This window comes from Neofelis nebulosa, chromosome 4 (genome assembly GCF_028018385.1).
Source record: "Neofelis nebulosa isolate mNeoNeb1 chromosome 4, mNeoNeb1.pri, whole genome shotgun sequence".
NCBI lineage: Eukaryota > Metazoa > Chordata > Mammalia > Carnivora > Felidae > Neofelis > Neofelis nebulosa.
The window spans coordinates 88,356,966-88,379,742 of NC_080785.1; the positions used below are offsets into that span (position 1 = coordinate 88,356,966).

A 22,777-nucleotide genomic window follows, 5' to 3' on the forward strand; every position below is an offset into this window, starting at 1 on the left:
TACATATTTGAACATACATGTTTAAATGTCACTTGGCTATTTATCCAAATGTTACTTGAGTATTTGGATAAATACTCAAGTTTTGTTTGGTTTGGTTTGGTTTGTTTTAGCTTTCCTGCTAATCCTGAAATTCCCTAATTTTTCTGAAGTAAGATTCACTTCAAGCTGAGGTCTCTTGAGTCCTAAGTCTGAGTCAGCTCAGACCTACTGCCTGGTTATTTGGGAAAGATATTTAACATTAACCAGTTCAGAGTTTTCATTTACTAATCATTCATCCTCTGGAGCTTTATGCCCTATGTCAACTAACACCTGTTTCTGAAAAATCTGTTTCTCCTGCTCTGGCAAATAGAAGCAATTCAGTACTAAGAATCTACTTGCCTAAATTCTATGAGACATCGAGGCTCCTTTCTTCAGGAGGTGTGGGGTATTGGTGTGTACAGGAAGATGTAATATGTGACTAACAAATCCGTATCAATGCTAGAATGAATAAGAACAACACGAACGTGGCAGGCAGACTGGAAAATTACTTCATAATCCTGTTCAAAAAAATGTCAATATTGTATCTCATAAATTCTAGAAGCATAAACATGCAACTCCAAGGGTATCCACAAGTCAAAGCTTCTTCCAGACTGCTCTAATCTTGCGGTCATTGAATGAGTGGAGAAAAATTAGGGATGGCTCCTCATCCCTAATATATCTGTTTTACTCCAGCACAACAACACAACTGCTGAACTTAAAAATCACTTGTGGGGGCGCCTGGGTGGCTCAGTTGGTTAAGTGTCCGACTTCGGCTCAGGTCATGATCTGGTGGGTTCATGAGTTCAAGCCCCACGTCGGGCTCTGTGCTGACCGCTCAGAGCCTGGAGCCTGCTTCAGATTCTGTGTCTCCCTCTCTCTCTGCCCCTCCCCTGCTAGTGTTGTGTCTCTCTCTGTCTCAAAAATAAATAAACACTAAAAAAAAACAATCACTTGTGTACCCTTGCCAAACATTTGCTAAAGTGTTTTAACATATACTCTGCACACTTGATTGTCACAATATTAAAGCAAGCATTTTCTCCCCTGCCTTCATCTGCCTTTTAAACATTTTAAGATAACAATTTAAAGCTAATTTTATTATAGAGTTTTTGCAGACCAGGATTTTGTACAACTCTTGTGGCCATTCAGCCAAACAGCTCAAATAATCAGCCGGTATTTATCTTCAGTGTAACAGTCAGAAAGTCAAACTTCTTGCCAAAAATGTGTGTAATTCTAGACACACCAACAGACTAACCTTAGCTGGGGGGAAAAATTGAAAAGCTGAAACATCTCTGAGGTTGGGTTTTATTTAATCTTTGATACACTCGAGGTAGCTGGAATTAAAACTGATTTTATTAAGTAATCCTTAGCAAATTGAAAATATCACAAAGATGAGATAAGCATTACATTTACTTCCTTTGAAAATTAAGGTCTACTCAGGCTTTCATGTTTAATTTTTTCCATGATAAAGGCATTTTTACCAAGAATTACGCTTCTAGATAAATACTAAATTAAAAAAAATTTTTTTTAAGTTTATTTCTTTATTTTGGGAGTGAGCAAGCATGAGCTGGGGAGGGATGGAGAGACAGGGAGAATCAGAAGCAGGCTCTGCTCACTGCCAGCACAGAACCCAATGTGGGGCTTTATCTCACAAAAAGTGAGATCATGACCTGAGCCAAAATCAAGAGTCTGCCACTTAACTGACTGAGCCACTCAGGTGCCTTAATACTAAATTTTTTTCTAATTTTTTTTTTTTACATTTATTTATTTTTGAGAGACAGAGCACAAGTTGGGGAGGGACACACACACACACAGAGAAAGAGAGAGAGAGAAGAGAGAGAGAGAGAGAGAGAGAGAGAATCCAAAGCAGGCTCCAGGTTTCAAGCTGTCAGCACAGAGCCTGTTGTGGGGCTCAAACTCACAAACTGTGAGATCATGACCTGAGCCGAAGTCAGATGCTTAACTGACTGAGCCACCCAGGCACCCCTTAATACTAAATATTTTTAAGTAGACAACAAAATATCAAAATACTTAAGACAGGGGGCCCAGGGTGGCTCAGTCAGTTAGGCATCTCTTGATTTCAGCTCAGGTCATGATCTCACTTTTCATGAGATCGAGCTTCACATTGCCTCTGTGCTGACAGCACGGAGCCTGCTTGGGATTCTCTCTCTCTGCCCCTCCCCTACTTACTTGCTCTCCCTCTCTCTCTCTTTCTCTCTCTCTCTTTGTCTCTCTCTCTTTGTCTCTCAAATAAACTAACTTAAAAAAAAAACCCTTAAGACAATATTTTTGGCTCTCTTAGACCTCAGATAAAATATAAACTAAGGTCCACGTATCTATATATATGATACAATAAATGAAATACATATGACATATAGAAGACATTGTTATCTGATATAATGAACATATGCCCATTGTACAGTATAGAATTTTCATTTTTTGGCCCTCTCTGTATTTTCCACACAATTTCATGTTGCCCATTTCATCTCCATCCCAAACTTCCCAGTGGACTTTGTGCATAGGCATCAGGAAAAGTGTTTATGTGGAAACATGTTAAAAAAAAATCCAGGGAAGATTATAGCCATATATGCCAACATTTTAAAAGAATATAAACCTCAAATCAATAAGCTTAACCTTCCACCTTAAGAAACTAAAAAAGAAGAGCAAGCAAAACCCAATGTAAGCAGGATAATAAAGATTGGAGCGGGGATAAAATAGAAAATAGAAAACCAATAGAATCAATAAAAATCAAAGTTGATGTTTAAAAATCATGTTCATAGCAGCATTATTTCACAATAGCCAAAAAGTGGAAGGAACTTGTGTCTACTGATGGATGAGTAGATAAACAAAATGTGGTTAAGAACATCTAATGGAGTATTTTTCTTTCTTTTTTTTTTTCAATATGAAATTTATTGTGAAATTGGTTTCCATACAACACCCAGTGCTCATCCCAACAGGTGCCTTCCTCAATACCCATCACCCACCCTCCATTCCCTCCCACCCCCCATAAACCCTCAGTTCGTTCTCAGTTTTTAGGAGTCTCTTATGTTTTGGCTCCCTCCCTCTCTAACCATGTCTTTTCCTTCCCCTCCCCCATGGTCTTCTGTTAAGTTTCTCAGGATCCACATAGGAGTGAAAACATGGAATCTGTCCTTCTCTATATGACTTATTTCACTTAGCATAACACTCTCCAGTTCCATCCACGTTGCTACAAAGGGCCATATTTCATTCTTTCTCATTGCCATGTAGTATTCCATTGTGTATATAAACCACAATTTCTTTATCCATTCATCAGTGGATGGACATTTAGGCTCTTTCCATAATTTGGCTATTGTTGAGAGTGCTGCTATAAACATTGGGGTACAAGTGCCCCTATGCATCAGTACTCCTGTATCCCTTGGATAAATTCCTAGCAGTGCTACTGCTGGGTCATAGGGTAGGTCTATTTTTAATTTTTTGAGGAACCTCCACACTGTTTTCCAGAGCGGCTGTACCAGTTTGCCTTCCCGCCAACAGTGCAAGAGGGTTCCCGTTTCTCCACATCCTCTCCAGCATCTATAGTCTCCTGTTTTGTTCATTTTGGCCACTCTGACTGGCGTGAGGTGATATCTGAGTGTGGTTTTGATTTGTATTTCCCTGATGAGGAGCGACGTTGAGCATCTTTTCATGTGCCTGTTGGCCATCCGGATATCTTCTTTAGAGAAGTGTCTATTCATGTTTTCTGCCCATTTCTTCACTGGGTTATTTGTTTTTCGGGTGTGGAGTTTGGTGAGCTCTTTATAGATTTTGGATACTAGCCCTTTGTCCGATATGTCATTTGCAAATATCTTTTCCCATTCCGTTGGTTGCCTTTTAGTTTTGTTGATTGTTTCCTTTGCAGTGCAGAAGCTTTTTATCTTCATGAGGTTCCGATAGTTCATTTTGCTTTTAATTCCCTTTCCTTTGGAGATGTCTCAAGTAAGAAATTGCTGCGGCTGAGGTCAGAGAGGTTTTTCCCTGCTTTCTCCTCTAAGGTTTTGATGGTTTCCTGTCTCACATTCAGGTCCTTTATCCTAATGGAGTATTTTTCACTCTTAAAAAAGAGAGAGATTCAGATATGAGCCTCCACATGGGTGAAACTTGCAGACATGACGCTAAGTGAAAGAAACCAGGCTCAAAAGAGCAGATATTGTATGATTCTACTTATATGAGGTAGACAAATCCATAGAGAAATAAAGTATAATGGTGCTTGCCATGGGTTGGTAGTAGGGGGAAATGGGGAGTTCATATTTCATGGTTCAGAATTTCAGTTTTGCAACTGAAAAAAAAAAAAACTTGGAAAAGTTCGGGAGGTGGATGGTGATGATGGTTCCACAACAATATGAAGGCACAGAACTGTACACTTAAAATGGTTAAAATGGCAACTTTCATGTTAAGTATATTTTTCTACAACAAAAAAAGAACTAAAAGTTGGTTATTTGAAATGATCAACAAAATTAACAAACCTGTAGCTAGACTGACCAAGAAAAACAAGAGGGAAGATGAAAATTTCTAAAATTGCAAATGAAAATGATGCATTACTGCTTACTTCACAGGTATAAAAAGGATTATAAGAGAATTCTATGCACAATTATGCCTCAACAGATTGGTTTACCTACATGGAATTGGCAAATTCCTAGGAACACACAAGCTATCAAACTTGACTCAGGAAGAAACATAAAATCTGAATACATCTCTAACAAATAGGTATATTAAATCAGCAATCAAAACACCTCCAACAAAGAAAAACCTAGGGCCAGATGGCTTCAGTGGCAAATTCCACCAAACATTTAAAGAATAATTAACACCAATCCTTCTCAAACTCTTTGAAGATGTGGAAAAGGAGAAAATAGCTCCTAACTCATTCTGCGAAGCCAGTATTACCCCGATAACAAAGCCAGGCAAAGATGTCACAAGAAAGGGAAACTATAGGCCAATATTCCTTTTAAATATAGATGTGAAAATCCTCAACAAAGTATTAGCAAAGAAAATACAGCAACATGGTGAAAGGGTTATACACCATGAATAAGTGAGATTGGTCCCAGGAAAGTGAAGGTGGTTCAACATATAAAAATCAATCAATGTGATAGCAACATATTAATAGAATGAAGAAAAAATCTCGGTGAAAAACCATTTGACAAAACTCAACACCCTTTTATGATTAAAAAAAAAAAGACTTGGAATGAAAGCTTCCAGAGATATGTGCCCTGTCATTTGTCAGAAACTCACCCCAGTGTTCAACCACCATTGCCAACATGAAAATCTTAGGTCAAACCAAAACCTTAAATGTTGCATCTCGAGGCCATTTTCTTCCTTCAAAAAAGAGATTTATTTAATAGTACATTTTTCTGGAGACAGAAAGTGAGTTTGGGTGGCTAGCACACTTTTTAAGTTTTATTTAAATTCCGGTTAACATACAGCATGATATTAGATTCAGGTGTATAATACAGTGATTCAACAATTCCACGCAATGCCCCGTGCTGATCACAAGTGCACTCCTTAATTCCCATCACCTGTTTAACACAATCCCTCCACTTACCTCCCCTCTGGTAACCATCAGTTTGTTCTCTATAGTTAAGAGTCTATTCTTAGTGTACCTCTTTCTTTCTTTCTTTTTTTTTTTCTTTGCTTGTTTTGTTTCTTGAATTCCACATGAGTGAAATCATAAGGTATTTATCTTTCTGTGACTTCTTTCACTTAGCATAGTACTCTCTCGTTCCAACCATGTCGTTGCAAATGGAAAGATTTCATTCTCTTTTATGGTTGAGTAAAATTCCATTGTATACATACTACTTCTTTGTCCATTCATCAGTCGATGGACACTTAGGTTTTTCCATAATTTGGCTATTGTAGATAATGCTATAAACTGGATTGCTAGCACATTAAGGCTTACAATTATTTTAACTCTTTATTACTAATAAAGTAATAAATTCATTCAAGATAGCAGACTAAGCCCATATTTCAGCTTTCCTCTCCTACCCAAATTCTGAGAAATGATTTTTTTTTCAAAAATCTGTAATATCTCTGGAAAACAAAACAGGAATGGTATTGGTGGATCAGAAATTAATAGTTCCTAAAATTCCAAAGGCAGACATGACCAGACTGAATGAGGAACAAACAGAACATAGCTGCTGTAAAAAAAGGAACAGCATTATATCTCTATAAAGAGTGTATCCCAGAAATAAAAGATATAATAATAACACTGTTCTCATTAAAAATATGAAAAAAGGAGTCAAGAATAAGACAATATGGCTCCATATCCCTGCTACTGGGAGAAAAAAAAAAAGGAGAAATAAAAGATATAAGACTAGGAATGAATGGAAATAAATGATCTGCCTGTAAAACCCAAAAGAATCAACTGACAAACTGTTAAAACCAAGAAGACACTTTAATATGTAATCAAATACAGTAACATAAAAACTATAGCTTTTTTCAGTATCAGCAACCAGTCAGAATTATCCCATTTGGTATATTTTATTTATTTTTCTATTTAAAAAAAATTACAGATACACTTGAAACTCTTTGTGAACCTTTTCCCCATTTCATTCAACTCTGTCCACCTCAAGAGATAACCACTATCTTGCATTTGGAGTTTTCCTTCCCATGCATGCTTTTTACATTTTCCTTAAATATGTATTATTGAAATTATTTCAAAAGGTAAAGTATATATTATTTTGCACATTGAAAACTTGTATGCAAATGGTATTAGATTATATATGTCATTCTGCAACTTGCTTTCCCTCATATATCTCTAGACTCATCCATGTTGGTATTTACATGTTTATGGCTTTCTTTCTCATTATCTGAAATCAGTATGAATGTACACTTTTCTAAATATGTTTTTTCTCTCATTTCCAGAAATATATAAGGAAGCTGAAATGCACCTTAAAAAACAAATGGGTTGGGGTGCCTGAGTGGCTTAGTCATTGAGTGTCTGACTCTTGTTTTCAACTCAGGTCATAACTTCATGGTTTGTGGGTTCATGCCGTTAGCACAGAGTTTGCTGGGTATTCTCTCTCCCTTTCTGTCTGCCCCTCCCCCACTCACATACTCTCTCTCTTTCAAAATAAATAAATATATGTGTTAATGCAATGGACTGAATGTGCCCCTTGGCCAAATTCACATGTTGAAATCCTAGCCCCCTGTGTGATGGTATTAGGAGGTAGGGCCTTCAGGACATAATTAGGGTAGAGCTTTCATGAATAGGATTAGTGCCTTTATACAAGGAACCCCAGAGATCTCTCTCTCTCCTTCTCTCTGCCATGTGAGGACACAAAAAGATGACAACCATCTATGACCTAGAAGAGGGCCTCTCTAGACCTGATCTTGGACATCCAGCTTCCAGACTGTGGGAAATAAGTTTCTGGTGTCTACGAGACTTTATTATGACAGCTCAAACTGACTAAGGCAATTAAATACACATGTCACAGTGAAAGTACAAAGCAGCTGGGAGAAAATTGGAAATAACCTCAATATCCATCAAGAGGAAGAAAGTTAAATTATGCTACATCCACAGTATGGAAAATGAGTTTAACGATTTAAAAATAATTTAGTAGTTCTATATAGACTGACATGGAAAGATTTTCAGGATATAAAAGAAAATATAAAACAATATGATCCATTTCATATTAAAATTTTTAATTGTGTATTTTTAATCACATATATGTAAATGTATTTTAGAAAAACAGAAAACTAGGGGTGCCTGGGTGGTTCAGTTGGTTAAGCACCCAACTTCAGCTCAGGATATGATCTTGTGGTTTGTGGGTCCACATTGGGCTCTGTGCTTGCAGCTGGGAGCCTGGAGCCTGCTTCAGATTCTGTGCCCCGTCTCTCTCTGCCCCTCCCCAACTTGTGCTCTGTCTCTCTCAAAAATAAAATAAAAACATTTTAAACAATTTAAAAAAAGAACAGAAAACTAATACCATTGAATACCTTTGAGTAAGTTAATGGGTTTGAAGGAGATACAGGAAGGTTTTTTGCTTTTTACTGTCTATTGTTAGAATTTTTAAATTGATAATATATTCTTATATTGTATTTTTTTTTAGTAGATGAATTGAAGATACATAGATAGACAAATGCTAGACCAAAAAAAAGTGGTCAGTAAGAATGGACAAAGGACCAGAGCACCTGGGTCGCTCAGTCAGTTAAGTGTCTGACTCTTGGTTTCAGTTCAGGTCATGATTTCATTATTTTGTGAGTTCGAGCCCCATGTTGGGCTCTTGTGCTGGCAGCATGGAGCCTGCTTGAGATTCTCTCTCTCCCTCTCTCTCTCTCTCTCTCTCTCTCTCTCTGCTCCTACCCTGCTCACATTGCCTCCATCTCTCTCAAAATAAATAAACTTAAAAAAATAAGAATGGACAAAGGCCAACTCCCAGATCATACAATCCATTAAGAGTTGGCTATATTATAAGCATTTTAAATGTTTTTAATTGGCATTCTTATGGCCTAAGACCATAACTGAAGTGTCCATTTTATTTTATATTTTTCTTTATATTTGTTTAATTAAAAAACATAAAAGCAAGACAAAGAGTTGTAATGAACATACTCACTGACAGATCTCAAGGTTTTCAAGCGGAGAATACAACCACGAAAATTCAAACGCAGCACGTTTAGACGCCACCTTTGCAAAGTAGACACTATATATTTATCTGTGATGATGTTTTTTACTGTGGAAAAATCAATCTAAAAAGGATAAACAAAAGACGTTAAGAAGTGAGAAAGATCTTTTGCATGTGAAAATTTTTAATATTTTTAAAGCACCAAGCAACATTTCTTCACCACATCTCTCATTTTTTCATTTCTTTGTTTTCATGGTCATTCTGGAGTTTAATTACAAACACATTTTTTTTGTTCATGGTCATTCCCAGGTTTAATTGCAAACAGATTCCAAATGTCCAGTCCAGGTTGACAGCTGGGAGGACAAGAGTCTCACATCTACCCCACAACAGAGTTGATTGTCTTGGAGTGACCTGGATAGCCCCCCATCACCCCAGGTGAGCCCCAAGCCTGCTTCAGTGTCAATGAACTCATCCTGGGTTCATTATTAATGTATGCCTGCTTCTTTATTCATGAGCACAGACTATGTGTTAAGTTCTTGACTATGGAAAAGACAATTCAGAGCGAGAGATTTATAGTGGCCTTTTCATAACTCATAATTTGGAGGAGGGAGGTCTGGAGAGAAGGAAAGAGGACTGACTGTACCTGGCTGATTGCATGTAAAATTGAAGAGCACAGAGGTTTATGTGAGTGCTGAGTGACGAGGGCTGGTTGACAATAACATTGATATCATAGTATTAATAATGTCTTTCAGCTACAAGATTAAGTTTATGAACTTCCAATTTCTCACTGCCTTCTGAACACAGCTATTCTTTGTGCTAAAATGTTTGTTTTAGCTGTGCCACATTTGAGCACTCCAAAATGAAGGCAAAACTAATAGATGATGAAGGCAAACGTAGAATTGCAGAAAGAGAAATGTGCTGAACATAAAGCCTTCCTACCCAGGCTTTGTTCTTCACTGACATGTGCTCAGATTTTCTCTGACTTAACCTATTGAGAAGTGCTAGTTTTTTCTGCCAGGGCAGAAATGCTAGCTTTTTCTGCCAGGCTTCTGCAGGATTTGTCCTGATCTTAATGTCATATATATTCTTTCTCTTTCCAATCATTTGGATTCTTTTTTTTTTTTTTCCTAATTCTTTACAGGTTTTCCAAAGAAAAAAGTAACATTCCCCAATCTGTCACATAAGAAAGAGATTTATTACTTTAAACCATTGATTCTCAAAGTATGGTCCTGGGACCAACAGCATCAGCATCACCCTTGAACTTGGAAATACTAATTCTCAAGCCCCACCCCAGACCTACTGAGTTAGAGACTCTGGGTTGGCAACCAGCAATCTGTTTTAACAATCCCTTCAGATAATTCTGATGCATTCTGAAGTTTGAGCATCACTGCCTTAAACTAAAAATAAACCTAAGGCAGGAATATTAAATTTGGTAGCTAAGATGGATTAGCCGAGACAGAAGCACATTTTCTTCTTGCCATTGTTGCACAAGGTGAGAGTGGAAGCCAAGTGAAGCCAAGAATGGAATGTCAAGAGGTTGACTTGATTTATGAGTGGTACCTGTCAGCCCCTCTTAGTTTCTTCGTTTAAGGTTTAGAATTTATGTGGAATGGTTCCAGCCACCTATTCATAGGTCGGCCTGAGCACATGATGTTATAAGTCTTCTGATCACTAGCAGTTAAGGAGGGGTGGTAAAGTCATCTACTAACTGGACATTAGGTGACAGGGAAGATGTTGCCACCATAACACTAGTTGACAGCATAAATTATTACAGAGATTAAAGTATCATCCAAGGAAAAGAAAGAAGTCAGCAGGGGCAATTTATGCTTATTTTTTGTTGTTGGCTGAGACCCCTCCCCAGTGTCTCATTGGAATAAGAAACACAAGCATGTTCTAGGTTACAAGAATAGTATAAAAATAGTACAATGACAAGGATAGTATAGAGGTACCTGCCTAGAAGTCTATATTAGAAAACGCCTGAGTGTATATGTGTCTGTGTGCATGCAAACACACTAAGAATATCAAACAAGTTTTGTTTACATGTCGTATATTTTAGCCCTATTTCTTGTTAGTTTTTTTTCCACTTTACTCTATATTTTGTGCTATTTTGTTATGTTTTTTAAACCAATAATAGGGGCTGATATTTATTGAGTGCTGCCTACATGCCAGGCTTTATAGGAAGCACTTCACTTGCATTTCCTCAACTTATCTCTGCAGCATCCTGAGTGAGGCAATGTTAAGTCTAATGCAGATCTAATGGAGCTTTGTTTCAATTTAAAAATAATATTTGATTTATATCTACCATTCAAATTAGAAAATACTTATAGTCTATCTCTTAAAATAACATTATTATCTTTCTGTCTTTTCCTTTGGCCTTGTGCCTGGGCAGAAGAGAAACAAATGCACCTACTGTTTGTGGCCCTGTGGGGGCAGCAGGGGAAGAAGTAGTCCCTAGTACAGTTGGCTTTTGTGGGGATCTGTTCTCCTTTAAGAACTAGGATCAAGTCATAGTTCAGGTAGTGTCTACTTACACCATTCCACAACGAGCTTGCTTGTGTCATCAACATCCAGGAGTGACAAACATGACTACATATTATTTTATCTTTTAAGCTGAGGTAGAAGAAAATCTAAACACAAAGAAGAGAAATACACAATTTTGAAAACTGTGTGAATTTGGATATAACTCTTCCATTTACCTTTTGTTGCTGTTGTTAATCATGATAATATAATTCATATTGTAGTAGCAGGGGTTTAAGTGCTGGAATTTTATCTGGTGATAGGAATTTTATCTAAAGCACTGGAACTTATCTGATGATGCCTTTGATATAATGTGATCTTTACAATTGATAGTCACAGAAGGATAGGGAAGAAGATATGCAGATTTATTTTCTGAATGACAGTGGCTTTCTGCTACAAAATGAGTGATTTTTCTAAATAGATGGTACATAGAAGATGGTACATAGAAGACATTCAATGATTGCTTGCTGAACTCAACTGGATTCTTTTTAAAGTTAAAGAATTCCTAGGAAGGGCACCCGAGTGGATCCAGGGTGTCTCAGTCGGTTAAGCGGCAGACTTTGGCTCAGGTCATGACCTCATGGTTAGTGAGTTTGAGACCCATGCTGGGCTCTGTGCTGACAGCTCAGAGCCTGGAGCGGGCTTCAGATTCTGTGTCTCCCTCTCTCTCTCTGCCCCTCCCTTGCTCATGCTCTGTCTCTCCCTCTCTCTCAAAAATAAATTTTAAAAAACATTAAAAAAAAAAAAGAATCCTAGGAAAGATCAATAAACCCATCTTGCCTTCTATTTCTGGAATAACAGTAGACTAGAAAATCTGCAAGTCCTCTTGACACAAAATATAAGTAAATGATAAAACAAACCTTTTAAAAAATATTTCTTTAAATATTTTTTTAAATGCCAGCTTCATTCAGCTATAACTGACATATAAAATTCAAGATATTTTAAGTACACATTGTGGTGATTTGAGGTACATATACATAGTGAAAGGATCCCCCTCCCGCAGACAGTTAATTAACATATCCATCACCTCACATATTTATCTTTTTTCTTTTTGATGATAACATTTAAGTTTTACTCTCTTAGCAAATTTCAATTATACAACATAGTGTTATCAATTAAAATCACCATGTTTTATGTCAGATCCTCAGACCTTATACATCTTATAGCTGAAAGTTGTAGCCTCTGACAACCACTTTTCTACTCTCTAAAACAAACTTTTTTTTTTTTAACATACCTGGGTTTTTAAGAAAGTAAAGAAAATATCCAGGCCCAAAGTCTTTGTAAACCCAGACTCATAATAAGGTGTTCAGTATAGTTGCTCTACATAAGGGAGCAGTGGAGATGGTTGCTGCTTTGCATAATAAATAGATTCAGATTTTACTGGTCATGCAGGGACAGAAAAAGTTACCAAGCTTGTACAAAACTGGGAGTCCTAACTGAGTCAGAGAGATTAAGAGGAACAGACAGAGTCAGAAAAGAGGAAAAAGAGAGAGAAATCCAGCATTATTAAACAGACAGGATTAAACAACAACAACAACTACCTATTTGGTGAGGAAAAAACTAAGGTACCTAGCCTGGGATTAAAAAAAAAAAACAAAAAAAAAACCCCAGAGATTTTAAAACCAAATACTAGATATATGGATTGGAATTTTATTATTTGTGGGGTCCAGTTTATTACCTTTGTAATTGGATTTGATACATTAACATACAAAGAGCCGCGAACTTGGTGGTAACTCTGGGATATTTGGCAGAAATAAATACCATTTCTATGAAGAGACACATCTTCAAACCATGCCTTTTAGGATTCCTACAGATTAATCCCCCCCAAAGATGAGCTTTCAATAGAAATTACAAAACGTATGAGGGGAAAAAATGGAGTTTGCCTACAATAGACCCTTCACAAAAGAACTTCCAAAGGACAATGGAATCAGAAGAAAGGAGTGAGATGGAAATAGTAATGATGGGCAAAGAAACTAAGTATGAAAATAAAACCATTAACCTTAAAAAGCATGTAATGGTCATGACTAATATGGGATACAAAAACAAGGTGGAATAAAAACACTAGATAGTACTAATATTCTAAGATTGAAGAGAGAGTAACCAGAGTTTAAGTGTTTTAAATTGTAGTGATTATGAGAAAGAAAGTATGGGTCATAATTTACTTTAGGCTTTATTAAGGTAAATTCACATGTTAAAAATATTTCAGAGAAACCACTGATATAGTAGAAATAGAATGCATATCTTTTAAAGCATGAAAATGGGAAAAAGGGGATAGATTTTTTAAATTTAAAAAAAAAGGCAGGAAAGGAGAAACGAAGCATACAAAAAAGAGGATAATAGTATAGTAGTAGAAGAGAAATATTAATCCAGTTATATCTAGTAACAATAAATTTTTAAAAATCCATTAGTTAGGGGCGCCTGGGTGGCGCAGTCGGTTAAGCGTCCGACTTCAGCCAGGTCACGATCTCGCGGTCCGTGAGTTCGAGCCCCGCGTCAGGCTCTGGGCCGATGGCTCGGAGCCTGGAGCCTGTTTCCGATTCTGTGTCTCCCTCTCTCTCTGCCCCTCCCCCGTTCATGCTCTGTCTCTCTCTGTCCCAAAAATAAGTAAAAAACGTTGAAAAAAAAAAAATTAAAAAAAAATAAAAAAAAAATAAAAATCCATTAGTTAGAAAACAAATATTATTCCTAATGATATTTTTGCTAAAATGTTTTCCCTCTGATACTACCAGAGCTATAAACTTTCATCATTTTGTGTTCATCTTGTTCAGAGTTGTATTTTAGATAGATTTTTTTAATATTAGATAATATTTATTCCCATTGTAATGAAGAGAAAACTGAGGGTGAAAGACTGTAAGAACCCCTCTATATGACATGTAGACTGATGTGACAGAGCAGGAATTCAGGTCTATTTTTTTTAATTAATTTGTTTTTTTGATTGAAGTATAGTTGGCACACAATGATACATTAGTTTCAGGTGTTCAATGGCAATTTGACAACTCTATACATTATGCTGTGCTCACCACAAGTGTAGCTACCATCTGTCACCATGTACGCTATTACAATACCATTGACTATATTTTCTATTCTGTACCTTTCATTCCTGTCACTTACTCATTCCGTAACTGGAAGCCAATACTTCCCACTCCCCTTCATCCATTTTGCCCATTCTCCCATGCCCTCCCCTCTGTCAACCATCAGTGTTCTGTATTTATGAGCAAGTTTCTGCCTTTTGTTTGTTTTGTTGTTTAGATTCTACATTTAAGTGAAATTATATGGTATTTGTCTTTCTCTGTATTACTTCTTTCTCTTAGCATAATACCCTCTAGGTCAATCTACGTTGTCCCACATGGCAAGATCTCATTCTTTTTTATGGCCAAATAATATTCCATTGCTTATATATACCACATCTTCTTTATCCCTTCATCTATCAGTAACATGTAGGTTGCTTCCATATCTTGGCTATTGTAAATAATACTTCAGTAAGTATAGGGGTTCATATATATTTTTGAATTAGTTTTTTGTTGGTAAATACCCAGTAGTGAAATTACTAGATCATTCGGTATTTCTATTTTTAATTTTTGAGGAGCCTCCATACTGTTTTCCACAGTGGCTGCGTCAATTTACATTCCTACCAATAGTGTGTTCCTTTTCCTTCACATATTTACCAACATTTGTTATTTCTTGTCTTTTTGATTTTAGCAATTCTGACTGGTATAGATGATATATCATTGCAGTTTTGTATTTCCCTTATGATTAGTGATGTGGAGCATCTTTGCATGTGTCTCTTGGCCATCTGGATGTCTCCTTTGGAAAAAAATATTTGGGTCCTCTGCCCATTTTTAAATTGGATTATTCTTTTTTGTTGTTGTATTTGGATACTAACCTATTATTGGTATATCATTTGCAAATATCTTCTCCCATTCAGTAAATTGCCTTGTCATATTATTGATGGTTTCCTTTGCTGTGCAAAAGCTTTTTTATTTTAGTGTAGTCCCAGTAGTTTATTTTTGCTTTTATTTCTCTTGGCTGAGGAGAACTATCCCTAATATGTTGCTAGGACTGATGTCCAAGAAATGACTGCTATGTTTTCTTCTAGAAGATTTATGGTTTCAGGTATCATATCTAGGCCTTTAATCCATTTTGAATTTATTTTTGTGTATGCTTTAAGAAAGTAATCCAGTTTCATTATTTTGCATGTGGCTGTCCAGTTTTCCCAGAGCCATTTATTCAAGAAACTGTGTTCTCCCTATAGTATTTTCTGCTTCCTTTGTTGTAGATTAATTGGCTGTATAAGCACGGATTTATTTCTGGGCTTTCTTTTGTGTTCTATTGATACAGGTGTCTGTTTTAGTGACAGTACCATACTGTTTTGATTATTATAGATCTGTCATATATCTTAAAATCTGGAGTTGTGGTACTTCCAGCTTTATTCTTCTTTCTCAAGATTGCCTTGGCTATTTGGGGTCTTTGGTAGTCCTATACAAATTTGAGGTTATTTGTTTTAGTTTTGTGAAAAGTATTATTGATATTTTCATAGAGATTGAATTGAATCTGTAGATTGCTTTGAGTAGTGTGGACACTTCAACAATATTACTCCTTCTATTCTATGAGCATGGTATGTCTTTCCATTTGTTTGTGTCATCTTTAATTTCTTTCATCAGTGTTTTATAGCTTTTGGAGTACAGGTCTTTCACCTCTTTGGTTAAGTTTATTCCTAGGTAATATATTCTCTTTGGTGCAATGGTAAATGGAATTGTTTGCTTAGTTTTTTTCCTGCTACTTTGTTATCAGTATATAGAAATATAACAGGTTTCTGTGTATTAATTTTGTACCCTGCAACTTATTCGTTTATTACTTCTAACAGTTTCTTGGTGGAGTCTTTAGGGTTTTCTATGTATAGTATCATGTCATCTGCAAATAGTGACAGTTTAGCTTCTTCCTTAACAATTTGTATGGCTTTTATTTCTTTTTCTTGTCTGATTGCTATGACTATGACTTCCAGTACTATGTTGAATAAATTGGTAAGAGTGGATATCTTTGTCTTTTTCCTAATTTTAGAGGAATTTTTCACCATTGAGTATGATGTTAGCTATGAGTTTGTTATATATGGCCTTTGTTATGTTGAGGTAGTTTCCCTCTAAACCCACTTTGTTGACTTTTTATCATGAACAGGTGTTGAATTTTGTCAAATGCTTTTTCTACATCTATTCAGATGATCATATGATTTTTTCTTTCATTTTGTTGATGTGGTATACACATTCATTGATATCAAATATTAAACCATCCTTATTTATTCCCCAGAATAAATCCTATTTGATTGTGTTGAATATCCTTTTACTATGTTGTTGAATTTGGTTTGCTAATATATTGAGGGTTTGTTTTTTGTTTTTTTTTTTTGGATCTATGTTCTTCAAGAATATTGGCCTGTAGTTTTCTTTTCTCTTTTTTTTTCCTTTGATTTTATATCAGAGTAATGCTGGCCTTGTGGAATGTATTGAAAGCTTTCCTTCACCTTCTATTTTTGGAATAGTTTGAGAATAGATATTATCTCTTCTTTAAATGTTTGGTAGGATTCACATAGGAAGACATCTGGTCCTGGACTTGTGTTTGTTGGGAGTTTCTTTGTTACCAGATTCAATTTTGTTACCAGTAATTGGTCTGTTCAAATTCTCTATTTCTTTGTTACCAGATTCAATTTTGTTACCAGTAATTGGTCTGTTCAAATTCTCTATTTCTTCCTGATTCAGTTTTAGAAGATTGTATATTTCCAGAAATTTACCCATTTCTTCTAAGCTGTCTAATTTGTTGGCATGTAATTTTTTTTTGTAGTAATCTCTTAAAGTATTTCTGTGTTGTCAGCTACTACTTTTCCTCTTTCATTTCTGATTTTATTTATTTCACTTCTCTCTTTTTTTTCTTGATGAGTCTGGCTAGCAGTTTATCAATTTTGTTTATCTTTTCAAAGAATGAGCTCTTGGTTTCATTCATCTTTTCTATTGTTTTTTAGTCTCTGTTTTATTTATTTCTGTTCTGATCTTTATTATTTCCTTCCTTCCACTAACTTTGTGCTTTGTTCTTTTTCTAGTTTCTTTAGATATAAAGTTTGATTGTTTATTTGAGATTTTTCTTGTATATCTATACATTTCCCTCTTGGAACTGCTTTCTCCACATCCCAAAGATTTTGGACCATTGTGTTTTCATTTTCATTTGTTTCCATGTGTTTTTTTAATTTCTTCTTTGATTTCTTTATTGACCTATTGATTGTTGAATAGCATGTTGTTTATTCCCATGTATTTATGTATTTTCCAATTTTTTTTCTTGTAAGTGATTTCTAGTTTCATACTTTTGTGTTGGAAAATATGCATGGTATGATTTCAATCTTCTTAAATTTACTAAGACTTATTTTGTGGCCTAAGACATGATCTATCCTGGAGAAAGTTCTATGTGCACTTGAAAACAATGTGTATTCTGCTGTTTTTGACAGAATGTACTGCAGATATCTGTTAAGTTCATCTAGTCTAATGTGTCTTTCAAAAACACTATTTTAGTATTGATTTTCTCCCTGGATGATTTATCCATTGATATAAGTGGTGTGTTAAAGTCCCCTATTATTATTGTGTTACCATCAATTTCCTCCTTTATGTCAGTTAATATTTACTTCATGTATTTAGGTGCTTTAATGTTGGGTGCATAGATATTTACAATTGTTATATCCTCTTGTTGGATTGATTTATTTCAGGAGGATTTTTAAAGCTTGTCTGACAAAGAGAGTCACAATATCATAAATGAAGGAAATAATTCAAACTATGCACTAAAGATTTATAACAATTCTAAATGTGTAAGCCTCCAATAACATAACCACCAAGATACAAGGAGAAATTGACAAATCCACAGTCATGATAAAAAGTTATATGAAAGATCTCAATTACTGATTAAATCAATGTGAGGAAATAAATCTTCCCTGAATTTCTCAATGCTTCTGTAAAAACCTTTAACCTCTGGAGGCACAGAAATCTGTATGATATAAAGGTGATGTTTTGCCTTCACTTCCTCTATGTTTTTCTTTCCATATACCATGGGGATTAGATCTATAACCATTTGTCCACTTGTCTAGTTTATTTCTCTGATCCAAAAGGTAGTAGCTCTTCTCTTGTTTCCCCAAGAAGGTCAAATGATTATAGTTTGGCCTCCTCCTTTAGATCAAGCTTCCAAGATGCCAGGAAGATCCCTAGTAATTTACATATAAAGGAGATATGTGTCCCAGGCAGCACCTTGAAGATATCTCTAGGTTATAAAAGCTAGAGACACTGGGGCTTATCCAGCCCTTGGAGAGACATATTTATAAGAGGTCCTGTCTCCCTGTTTTACTCACAAGGACCTATGTGATTATACTGAACCTACCCAGATACTCAAGGATAACTCACCATTTCCAGTCTTAACCACATCCACAAAGATTCTTTTTGTCATAAAGATAACATATTCACAGATTCTGAGGATTAGGACATGGATATCTTTGTGGGCTATTATTCTGCCTACTATACTATGTAAGGAAATCATAAACACTGAATTTAAGAGAGCAGTTACTTCTGAGCAAGGGAAGACAATGCAGTGAGGCTTTAATTGTATTTGTTAAACTTTATTTCTTAAACTGTATAGTGATTACACAAGTGCTCATTATATTTCTTTGCATACCTAAAATATTTTAATAACCTCATTTTTTAATAAAATACATGGAATAAATTTCACTAAATTCTTTCACAGTGAAAGACTAGTACACTGAACACTACAAAACATTACTAAAAGAAATTAAAGAAGACCTAACTAAATGGAAAGACATCCCATATTCATAGACTAGAAGACATAATACAAATAACATATAACAACAAATGGGATTAAATCAGAATTTGAAGTCTGCCCATGAACAAATAAACACCAAAGTATTTTATGAGAGTATTCTATCAAATATCCAAGGAATATGTAATGCTTACTAAAGAATATTAAGATATCATACAACCCAAAGTGATCTGTAGATTCAATACAACCCTATGAAAACGCCATTCGTTCTTTTTTTCAGAAATGGAAAAACTAATATTCAGATTCATATGGAATTGCTAAGGGCCCCAAATAGCTAAACAGTTTTCAAAAAGAAAAATAACGTTGGAGGACCCACACTTCACAATTTTAAAACTTACCACAAAACTACAATAATCAAAATAGCATGGTACTGGAATAAGGATAGACACAAAGACAAATGTAATCAAATTGAGGATCCAGAAGTAAACCTATACATCTATGGCCAGTTGATTTTTGACAAGGATGCCAAGATCATTCAATGGGGCAAGGACAGTCTCTTCAACAAATGATGCTGGGACAAGTGGATATACAAATACAAAACAATGAATTTAGATACTTATCTCATACCATATGTTAAGTAAACTCAAAATGGATCTACAACCTCAATATAAGAGCTAAAAACTATAAAACTCTTAGAAGAAAACATAGGGGTAAATCTTTATAACCTTGGGTTTGGCAAAGGATTCTTAGATATGACACAAAAAACTGGGGTGCCTGGGTGACTCAGTCGGTTAAGCATCCAACACTTGGTTTCAGCTCAGAGTTCCATCTCACTGTTTGTGAATTTGAGCCCCACATGGAGCTCTGCGCTGACAGTGTGGAGCCTGCTTAGGATTCTCTCTCTCCCTCTCTCTCTGCCCCTCCCCCGCTCGTGTTTTCTCTCTCTCAAAACAAATAAACTTAAAAAAAATTTTTTTTAAAGATATGACACCAAAAGTTTGATCAATGTAGGAAAAAATAAATTATATTTCATCAAAATTTAATACCTTTGTGCATCAAAGGACTTTATCAAGAAAGCAAAAACTTTACCTTTTGTCTGTATGTACCACAAAGGAAAAAATATGCCATCAATTAAGTCAATTATTGAAATGGTCAGGAAGCATTGGAAAGGTACTATGGTAGATCAGATGGACTGAAAACTATACTTACACAATTTTATACATGTACTACACTTGTACTGTTTTTTAAGAGAGAAGAAGCATCATGACAGGGCCTATGCCCAGAGGTAAAAGCAACCTAGAAAAGAGAGGTAGTAGCACAGAATGGCAGTAGAAGCAGAGGACCAAATTTCTGAGAGTATAAGGGATGTGAGAACAGATGACTTGTGCAAGAGTTGTATAAGAACAACTTCAAAGAGGGACGAGGATGGGAAGTAAAGCCCGAAGGACAGCAAACTGTATAGAACTTGTGAATACATGAGGTCAATAAAGGGAGCACCTCTAAGTACCCCCAAGATGCAGACAGTGGACACAAGAGCACAGCTGCTCAGAGTGCGGACTGAGACTTTATTCACTGGGCCTTTATTCCTGAGTCACCACCACTCCTTGGAAGGTTACTGTCTTAGTTTCCTCAGGCTGCTGTAACAAATTAGCACAAACTGGGTGGCTTAAAAAAACAGAAATGTATTCTGTCATAGTTCTGGAGGCTGGAAGTGTGACATCAGTGTCAGCAGAGCCATGCTCCCTTTGGAGTCTCAAGGGGAGGATCTTTCCTTGCCTTTCCCTAGCTTCTGGTGGTTACCAGCATTCTTTGGCTTATAGTTACATCACCCCAATCCTTGCCTCTGTCATCACATGGGCTTCCCTCTTATGTGAATCTGTGTTTCTGAATCTCCTTCTCCTTTCTGTTTTTAAAAAAAAAAATTTTTTTTAACGTTTATTTATTTTTGAGACAGAGACAGAGCATGAACAGGGGAGGGGCAGAGAGAGAGGGAGACACAGAATCTGAAACAGGCTCCAGGCTCTGAGCTGTCAGCACAGAGCCCGACACGGGGCTCAAACTCACGGACCGTGAGATCATGACCTGAGCCGAAGTCGGATGCTTAACCGACTGAGCCACCCAGGTGCCCCTCCTTCTCCTTTCTCTTATGAAGATGTCAGTCATTAGATTTAGGACCCATTCTAATCCAATGTGACCTCATCATAGCTAATTACATCCAATTCCAAATAAGATTATATTCTGAGTTTCTGGTTGGACATGAATTTTGAGGGGATGCTACTCAACCCAGTACAGTTACCTAACTCCTCTGAATCTGTTTCTTCATCTGCAAAATGAAGTTCTTTGTTGAGGTAGTCTCTCAAGTTCTATTCAATACTGAAAATTTTGTGTTACTTTTATGATTTGTGGCCAGATAGTCAAAACTAGCCTCCTAATTGTATTGTCATTGTGTAATCTTTAACGTCACATTTAAAAGGTTTATTTTTTCCCATCATGTGATTACATTATTTTCAGCTATGAATTTTAACAGTATATTATATATAATCAAAAGAAAGGATGGATTGTACCCATCATCTATATGCAAATCCTTGCATAAGTGGAGACGCACTTTCATCTGAAAGGCATACCTACATTCTTATATTGTAGAGAAGAAAGGAGCTATTTGAAGAAGACCACATAATTCCTTTCCAAAATTCATTAATTTATTCACAAGCGCATTTAATACTCATTCTTGAGCACTTACTCTATGATAATCGTACTAATTCCATGGAACTTTTCCCAGAAATATTTATAAGGCAGGTGTTCCACATCTCAGTGAAGAATAATCTTTTGCAAAGAATTTAAGTGCAATTACCATGAACCTATACTTTCTCCTAAGGAATCATGTCATTGTTACATAATGTATATTGAGAGTTTAAAAACCTTCATATGTATTTGCACTTGGAAAACTAGAACCTAATTCCACAGGGAGCGTGGGCTGTCGCCAACACGGAAACCTGGGAAGAACATCAGGGCAAGTGCGTGTGGATTCCTAATTCAATGCCATACATAATTACATGGTTATTCTATGCAAGACATTCTAACCAAAAAAAAAAAAAATGGTAATAGGTGATACAAAAGAAAAGGGGACCTTTTAAGAAAACTGTATACCACTGAAACTGCACATAATTATGAAGTATGAGGCTACTCAATCACCCTATTCAATATGTATCAGTTTCCACTGTTTCCACAGTTGCCATTGTGCCAGGGGGAATTTGGATCTTTAGGAGAAGAAAGAACATCTAGTAGACTGGGAACAAATAGTGAAGTGAGCAAGAGGAATGAAAGCCCACATCACAAGAGAAATGGAGGCATGTAGTAAAGAGGATAAAAAAGGAGAGAAGAACTTTCACCCCTAATAGGGAGAGAACAAAACAAAAAGAATTCACAAATGCAAGGAAGCCTGCTGCTGCCCCTAAGGGGTTGAAACAGGTCCTGATAGTATCTGATCCCAGCTAAGGAATATAAAGGCAGCTACAAGAAGAGTCATCCTAAAACAGTGTGGAGGTTCCTCAAAAAATTAAAAATAGACCTACCCTATGACCCAGCAGTAGCACTGCTAGGAATTTACCCAAGGGATAATGGACTACTGATGCATAGGGGCACTTGTACCCCAATGTTTATAGCAGCACTCTCAACAATAGCCAAATTATGGAAAGAGCCTAAATGTCCATCAACTGATGAATGGAGAAAGAAATTGTGGTTTATATACACAATGGAGTACTACGTGGCAATGAGAAAGAATGAAATATGGCCCTTTGTAGCAACGTGGATGGAACTGGAGAGTGTGATGCTAAGTGAAATAAGCCATACAGAGAAAGACAGATACCATATGGTTT

The 22,777-nt window shown here is 36.1% G+C and overlaps 1 protein-coding gene and 1 long non-coding RNA gene across 3 annotated transcripts in view; one reads left to right on the forward strand and one right to left on the reverse strand.

Moving 5' to 3' along the window:
• The window catches only part of FBXL13 (F-box and leucine rich repeat protein 13), a 214,883-nt gene that overhangs the window by 117,477 nt on the left and 74,629 nt on the right, over positions 1-22,777 (reverse strand). For both annotated transcript variants that reach the window (XM_058725326.1, XM_058725325.1), the window contains 2 exons: positions 11,123-11,218; positions 8,583-8,715 (listed from right to left, as the gene is read on the reverse strand). In XM_058725326.1, the coding sequence (XP_058581309.1) occupies positions 8,583-8,715; positions 11,123-11,218 (229 nt within the window). The remainder of the gene's footprint in view (positions 1-8,582; positions 8,716-11,122; positions 11,219-22,777) is intronic.
• LOC131509510 (uncharacterized) overlaps positions 8,711-22,777 on the forward strand; it is a 71,622-nt gene continuing 57,555 nt past the window's right edge. Inside the window, exon 1 of the long non-coding RNA XR_009260545.1 lies at positions 8,711-9,026. This is a non-coding gene — a long non-coding RNA (uncharacterized LOC131509510). The remainder of the gene's footprint in view (positions 9,027-22,777) is intronic.